Source organism: Peromyscus leucopus, chromosome 23 (genome assembly GCF_004664715.2).
Source record: "Peromyscus leucopus breed LL Stock chromosome 23, UCI_PerLeu_2.1, whole genome shotgun sequence".
NCBI classification, from domain to species: domain Eukaryota; kingdom Metazoa; phylum Chordata; class Mammalia; order Rodentia; family Cricetidae; genus Peromyscus; species Peromyscus leucopus.
This window is the reverse complement of record NC_051082.1, coordinates 28448378-28456408: the sequence shown is the minus strand read 5'-3', so window position 1 is coordinate 28456408 and position 8031 is coordinate 28448378. Positions and strand designations below refer to the sequence as shown.

The window sequence follows — 8031 nt, the reverse complement described above, 5'->3', positions numbered from 1 at the left end:
CCCAAATACTGGTAGCAGAGGCAGGAGATCTCAAGTGCTGGGATTAAAGGCGTGTGACTCCCAAATACTGGGATTAAAGGTGTGTGCCACCACTGCCTGGATCTGTTTCTCTCCTAGACAGAATCAACCTCATGTAGTCCAGGGTGGCTTTGAACTCAGAGATCCAGATGGAGCTCGGCCTCCCAAGGGCTATGATTAAAGGTGTGTGCTACCACTGCCTGGCCCCTATGTTTAATCTGTCCTCTGATCCTCAGGCAAGCTTTATTTGATGCACAATAGATCACCACAGGGTCTCTTGTTCATCATTGCCTAGGCCAGGCTAGCTGACCTATGAACTTTCAGGGGGATTTCTATCTCTGCTCCCATCTTTCTGTAGGAGCCATGATCTTCCTGCCTCAGTCTCCCACCTGCTGGGGACAAAGGCATGCACTCCAGGACAGACCCCCAGCTTAGCTCGCAGTATTCCAGTATTTACCCTAACTTCTCCTTCTTCCTAAATTCTACTCACCCTTCAAAGCCGCCCTTCCTCCTCAGCTCTATTCTGTAGCCTGCCAGTTCCTCCCCTCACCCAAGACAGGGTTTCTCTGTGTAGCCCTGGCTGTCCTGAAACTCACTTTATAGACCAGGCTGGCCTCGAACTCACAGAGATCGCCTGCCTCTGCCTCCCGAGTGCTGGGATTAAAGGCGTGCGTTACCACCGCTGGGCACCTGACAGTTCTTAGCTAAGCTGCTGGCCTCCTTTAGAGAGGGACGGGGATCTCAGCAAGGATTACAGCCGCTCAGTGGCATTCAGCTCTAATTCCAGCACTTGGAAAGTGGAGACAGGAGAAGCAGGAATTCAAGGGCCACCTCAGCCATATAATAAATTCAAAGTCAGCTTGAGTCACAGGAGAATCTGTCTCACAGTAGGAGTGGTGGGAGTCACACCTTTAATCCCAGAGCGTGGGAGACCAGCTTGTCTGCACAGTGAGTTCCAGGCCAGCAAGAGGTACATAATGAGACCCCCTGTCTCCAAAATTGAGGGTGGGGGTGGAACTTAATGCTTGCTTTGCGAGGGTGAGACATTCTCTTCAACAGTGTAGTCACTGGTGAGGGGCCCACACTTCTGTAAATAATTCTAATGAAACTCACTGGGTCCCCAAAACAATGCAAACAAACAAAAAGACAGACCAGTTGGAAAGAGGAAGGAAGGGGGACAAGAAAGGGTTGTGGGTGTAAGTATGATCAAATGCTGCATTGTATACATGTATGAAAACCGTCATAATAAAACCCCATAGATACTGGGTGTGGTGGCGAACACCTTTAATCCCAGCGCCCAGGAGGCAGAGGCAGGTAGATCTCTGGGAGTTCAAAGCCAGTCTGGTCTACAGAGTGAGATCTAGGACAGCTGGAGCTATGCAGAGAAACCCAGTCTTGAAAAACTAAAACTAAAATAAACAAACAAAAAGACCCTGATAGCGATGGGTGGTGGTGGTGCACGCCTTTAATCCCAGAACTCCGGAGGCAGAGGCAGGTGGATCTCTGGGAGTTTGAGGCCAGCGTGGTCTACAGAATGAGTTCCAGGATAGGCTCCAAAGCTACACAGAGAAAAACTGTCTCGAAAAACCATAAAAAAAAAAAAGACCTTGAGTTTTAGATTTATTTATTTTATTTTATGGGAATGAGTGTTTGCCTGCATGAATGTGTGTGCATCTTGTGCTCGCCGGGTGCCTGTGGAGGTCAGAAGAGAACAATGGAGCCCCTGGAACTAGAGTTATGGGTGGTTGTTGTGATACCTCAGTAAAACCCCCACTCTATCCCCTATAGACAAAGAGAAGCTTAAACCAGGATTCCTAAGTGTAGAAAAGAACTTAGACCCCTTTTCCCAGGTGGTTGTATCTGCTACAGGGACTTTGGAAAACACAGAGTCAGGATATTCGACCAAAAGACTAAAAAAAAAAAAAGGAGGCGGGTTAAAATAAATTATATGGTCTGTGCCTTTAGGAACTAGCCTCACAAAGAAAGGGGAGCGCTCCTTCCAACCTCCCTGCTGTGAGTGAGAGATTTGGAAGAGCCTCCCTGGAGGCTTGTAAACTTAGAATACACCTTACTTTTGCATTCTGTACCTAAAGTCTCCAGTGGCGGCTTTGGGGACATGATCTAGGCACAACAAGACCCTCACTCTATTGTCTCAAAAGGGGGCCTTAGACAAAGATATCTCAATATAGAGAGACCCAGGTCAGTTTCAAGTCCCCAGAAATGATGGCGCCAGCCCCAGGAACTCAAAAGAACAAAGTCAGAATGTCTGATGGTAACCAATTAACCACAAAATGCCCCTCTCTGGAGATAACATGACCAGACCCCAGAGATAAGTTGTAAAACTCCTGACAGAGCAAACAGGTAAGCTAGAATAAGATAAAGTCCAGGCCCAGGAAAAACTGGACCAATCAAGGATGGACCCGTACTAACGCCCTCCCCTCTAAGAAATTTTATGGGTTTTGCCTATAAAAACTAACTTCCCCAAGAAAGAGTAACTCTTCCCTGCCTCACTTGAGATGGCTTGAGATGAGTTCCCTGTCATGACTTGTAACAGATAAACCTTGCTTTTGCATTCTGGTATGCTCGTCCTTGGTGGTCTCTCTGGGGGTTACGATCTGGGCACAACAGTTGTGAGCCTCCATGTGGGTGCTGGGATTCCAACCTGGGTCCTCTGCAAGAACCACAAGTGCTCTTAACTATTGAGCCATCGTTCGAGGACCATGAACCCACTATTGTGTATAATTAACATATGTTAATAAAAACTTAGGCAAACAGAATAGTGACTTATCCAAGGTCAAAAAACAAAAAACAAACAAACAAAAAAACAAAACAAAACAAAACAAATGCTGGGTGGTGGTGGCGCACACCTTTAATCCCAGCACTTGGGAGACAGAGGCAGGTGGATCTCTGTGAGTTCGAGGCCAGCCTGGTCTACAAAGTGAGTTCCAGGAAAGGCACCAAAGCTACACAGAGAAACTCTGTCTCAAAAAAGCAAAAACAAATAAACAACAAAAACAAAAAACAAAACAAAAACAAACCAGCCAAGACCCACTGGGAAGAGACCAGAGACCCAGACTAGGGGGTGGGACACTCTATAGCACCTGGGGATGGGGATGGCCATGTCTGGATGTGTTCATGTGCAGAATTAGCATTTATGAAGTAGTGGAGCATGACATGGTAGAAGTCTGCAGGCCCAGGGTCCAGGGTCTCAGGTCTAGAGGAAGGTGAGGTGGGTAGAAGCAGGGACACCGTAGGTCTCCTTGTGGTCTTCAAACAGTTGCTCCAGAGCCTTCATGTAGAGTTGGTGATAATGATTGACTTGGTCTTCGGTGGGTTTGAGGCACTGGGGTACATGGATGGGGCGTCCCACTGCAGGGTGGGGAAGATGTGGGTGAGAGGGCTCTCTTGCTGCAAATTCATCGGACAGTGGCTCTCCTCCCCAGAGATTCCCCCAGACTCACCCACAGTAACGATGGGCTTGGCAAATGGTAGCAGACCCCAGGAGTTGGCAGAGAAGAGACCACGGCCCCAGAAGATGCAAGGGGAAAATCCCATGAGTCTCTTGAAGGCAACTTGACACCAATACTGCCAGGAGTTTGGGGCAAAAGACTTGAATCTGTAGATATCATTCTCCCCAAAGGAATACACAGGCACAAGGGAGGCCCTGGGGAGGGTGTGAGAGGAAAGAAAGGCTTAGTATGTGTATCTCCTCTCGCCTAAGCCTCCCAGGATGCTGGGACTCAGGGCCTGTCTCACCACAGCTGGTGCCAAGGCATCGCCTTGAAATCGGGCTGAAGGTATGGGGATACTGCCCAGTGAAGCGCTTGCTGTGGAACGGTGAAGACCTGAGATGATTCCTAGAATCTATGTTTTAAGATCCAGATGCAAGGGATGGGGCTGGAGAGACCTGGATTTGAGTCTCAGCACCCCACATGGTATCTTACAACTGTCTCTAACTCCAATTCCAGGAAATCCAAGGCCCTTTTCTGGCCTCCTTGGGCACTGCACACACATAGCCCATGGACATGTATGCAGGCAAACACACACACACACACACACATAAAAATAAAAGGACATTTTTAAAAATCCAGGTGTTCTGTTGGTCTTTTCTGTGTCAAACACACAGATTGCAAGCTCAGTGCCACTTTGAGATCTTTGGCAGCAGTTAACTCTGCAGCTCATACACGATTGAACCTGTATGATAATGAATAACACACGATTGAGCCTGTATGATAATGAATATTCAGAGACGGGTAATGCCTGGGGGGCCTGTGTGGCCTGGGCAGACGTCTCCATGACGGGTAAGGTGACCTGCTGATGTCCCATGCAACCTAAGTCAGAAGCTCATTTTTTAGTAAAAGGGGGGACCTGTAGGGTCCTGGCCCCCGTTTTGGGTAACTGTTGCCTTGCTTGCTGACCTTGACCTTGATATCCTCCCAATGCTAATTCCCTGCCAGGTTCTACCCTCCTGAATGCTTAAGGGAAGTTCCTGGTCTGTGTGTCCTGCATAATGGGCATTAACAGCTTAGATGCAAGATTGTGAAACATCAATAGTGAACTTCTGCCCTCCAGGGTTCTCCCATTGTGCTGTAAGCCTGTATTTAAGACCTCTTCCCTCCTTCAACAAACAACATTGGGCATTTAAAAAAAAAGGGAACTGAATATTCAGAGACTTTGCAGTGGTTACAAGTGAGTAGCAGCAGAAGTGAAATAGTGGCCTACTCTGGTTTCCTTTAAGACTGACATTTAAAAACAGTCTGAATCATAGAACTCTGAACTTAATCATATATTGTTTTGAAATGCCAATGCTGTTAAAAATGGAATTAGTTTGATCTCAGCCAGGAAGCTATCTAAGAAAAAACACTGTGTCCTACACCTGTGCTTTATCACCTATATTAACTGAAGTTGTTCAATCTGAATGTCAAGAATAAAGTGCTTTAATAGAGAAAAATTTAAAAAATTAAAAAAATCAAAAAATCAAAATAAATAAATAAATAAATAAATCCAGGTGTGGGGCTGAGGAGATGGCTCAGAAGTTAAGAGTACTCGCTATTACAGAGGACCAGGGTTGGGTTTCCAGCCCATGTGTTGAGCAGCTCACAGCTAGCTGCCTGTAACTCTAGACAGGATCTGATGCCTTCTGATGGCCGTGTGTGTGTGTGTGTGTGTGTGTGTGTGTGTGTGTGTGTGTGGTGTGTGTAGTGTGTGTGTATGTGCGTGCATGCGCGTGCATGCATGCAATATAGATATACCTATCTATCTACACCTATCAGGTCGAATACTCACCTAGCACGCACGAAGCCCTGGGTTCCACCCCCAGCACAGCGTGAACCTGCAGTGATGGTTCACACTTGTAATCCCAGCACTCAAGAGGTGGAGGCAGGAGGATCAGAAGTTCCAAGTCATTCTTGGCTACAGGGTGAGTTCAAGGACAGCCTGGTCTACACGAGACCCTGTTACAAAGCAGACGCCTGATCTGAGAAGCATCCGCTGTCCCACTCACCCATGCCTTAGCGCCAGACGTACGAAACCTTTACGTGTCCTTAGCGTGATGCAGTGCTCCCCCGGAACCGCGTACAGGGCTTCCTGGGCACCCCCAATCAGGATGGTCACTGCCTGGCCAAGCTGGGGCTGTGACAAAATGAAGTCCAGACTCTGTCGACTCACAGGACACAGCCCTGTGGACAAAAGCAGGGGACTGTCACCACCCTCTCCCCCGCTCCCCAGCCATCCCACCGCCACTCTTCGGCACGGAGAGAGTCAGCCTCATAGTCTGATCCTCTCTGAGTTCTGCATTCCCTGCATCCTGTGCTACACACTTGGTGTCCCCCTCGGAGGGAGACCAGTGCTCAAGCCGGTTCTCCTTCCGAAGTAGGGGGTCTGCTGTGTGAGGATCTTGTTAGTTATGGAGGGGACAGCCTATAATCCATGGGCACGCTCACCTTTCATCTCTGTTACTGGGTTTACTCTGACCAAAAGCAACTTAGGGGAGGGAGGGGTTGTTTTAGCTTATAGGCTGCAGCCCATCATTGCGGGCAGCCGGTGCAGGAGCTCACGGAGGAAGCGCTCCCTACAGGCTCACGCGCAGACTCCTGCTTAGCTAACTTTCTTCTACGAGCCCAGGGAATGGTGCTGCCCACTGTGGACTGGGGACATCAACTAACGATCAAGATGACAGTCCCCCACAGACGCAGCCACAGGCCAACCTGATCCGGGGAATCCCCCCCCATTGAGATTCCCTTCTCAAAGGGGCTCCAGGCTGTGCCAAGTGGACACAAGGCTAGGATAGGAAGGCTCACCGATGAACATGAGGTAGTCTCGATAGATAGGAAGATAGAAGAGTCCCACCAGCGTGGCGACCCAAGGCCGCAGCCCGGGAAAGAGCTGGCAGAAGTCACTGCTGTCCGTGGAGAAATTACAAAAGGCTCCAATGCACATGACCCCATGGGGGTGTGCACCCAGCACGTAGTTCCGGTCGGCAGGCAGCTCTGCAGTTTTCAGTAGCTTTGACGTGTTTGGGAAGCCGTCAGGAGGAAGGAGGCACAGAATGCAAGATGAGGGACAGGTGAGATTGTTGGGGCTTGTAAAGGAGATTTGCTACCAAGCCTGACAACTCGAGTTCAATTCCTGGGACCCATGTGATGGGAGAAACACCCCCCACCCTCTCCCCTCCCAAATCTGATTGCTACAGGCACAGTTGTGGCATGCGCAAGCCCCTCCCCCACCCCCAAAATAAGTAAAATATAAACTTTAAAAAAAGTTTAAATTTCAAAAGTAAATAAAAATAAAACAAGAATACAAGATAACTGCTGGAAAGAGCTGCCCTTTACCCCAAAGTTCAAAGTTCAAGGTCCCAGGGATCACTCTCACATATCACCCCATTCTGAGCTCAGACATCCAATCCAGTAGAGGCTCCAGCACAGAGGAAGGTGAGGAGGTGACAGAGAGGAAGGAGACCAACTGTCTTTTAAGAGTTTGGACTCGTCACCTTGATCGGGAAATAATCTCTTTGGTGTTTCCATATTGTCCACTTTCTCGTCCACCTGCTGCGCCTTCCACCTGCACACAGAGAGATGGGGGCAGGGATGAAAGACTTCCCTGGGAAAACCGTACCTTCTGGACGAGGCCAGATGGCTCAGGGGTTAAGCGCTCGCCAGAACTCATGTAACAGCCAGGTGGGCCTGGAAGCCACTGGAATTCCAGCCTCAGAAAGTGGAGACAGGAATCCCCCAGAGCAGGCAGGCTAGCAAAAACCACCATATCAGTGTGCTCTGGGTTCGATTGAGAGCCCCTGCTTCAGGGAACAAGGTGGAAGAGTGATGGAGTCAACCTCTGGTCCCCGCATGCAACGCCAGTGCAGAGGAGTGAACCCACCTTGTGAGGTCACTTACATTTAAAAACAAAACAAAACCAAACCCCATAGGCATGTGCATACACACAGGGGATGGCAAAACATGTCTCACGACCCGAGGAGACCTCTGCCCAAGACTTACCTTGGTTGGGCGTGTCCCAGTCCAGGTAGAGCCATACCAGGTAGAGAAGAGACAAGGACCAGAGCCGGGTGAAAAGGAGGAAGAAGACCAGCAGGGTGAAGAAGGGGCCTGGGTGGAAGGGAAAGATGCCTTGGCTTTAGTCAGGCAGTCCTCAGCCCAAACAACCCCGCTCCTTCTCCTCCACCCCTGCTGAGCAGCCCTTTCCTGGTGCCTGGAACCCACAAGGGCAGAGGCCCAGCCACACGGCCTCTAATCCCCTTTTCCTAGCTCCCTTGTCTCGGGGCCCCCACGCCTGCCCCATCCCCACGCCTCTCCAGTCACTCTTACCCATGATCAGCAAAAGGAGCACATAGTGGCAGGCACTCATCACTTCAAGCCATTGCTTCTGAGGGGTTTTCATGGTGAGAGAGGAGAGAGGGGGACAGAGGTCCTGGTACCTCCCTTTGTCTCACGAGGACTCCAGGACCCAGGAAACAGAGGGTGAAGGTTTGGGGCTGTGATCTCACAGGAAGCAGTTCAC

The 8031-nt window shown here is 49.5% G+C and overlaps 1 protein-coding gene across 1 annotated transcript; it reads right to left on the bottom strand.

The window, feature by feature from the left end:
* Positions 1–2990: 2990 nt before the first annotated feature.
* On the bottom strand, positions 2991–7931 carry Mogat3 (monoacylglycerol O-acyltransferase 3). Its single transcript, XM_028894397.2, has 7 exons — positions 7839–7931; positions 7512–7619; positions 7007–7077; positions 6318–6522; positions 5522–5696; positions 3480–3682; positions 2991–3387 (listed from the first exon to the last, which is right to left on the bottom strand). Exons 1-7 carry the CDS (start codon positions 7909–7911, stop codon positions 3233–3235), a joined length of 990 nt encoding a protein of 329 aa, XP_028750230.1. The 5' UTR covers positions 7912–7931; the 3' UTR covers positions 2991–3232.
* Positions 7932–8031: the final 100 nt, after the last annotated feature.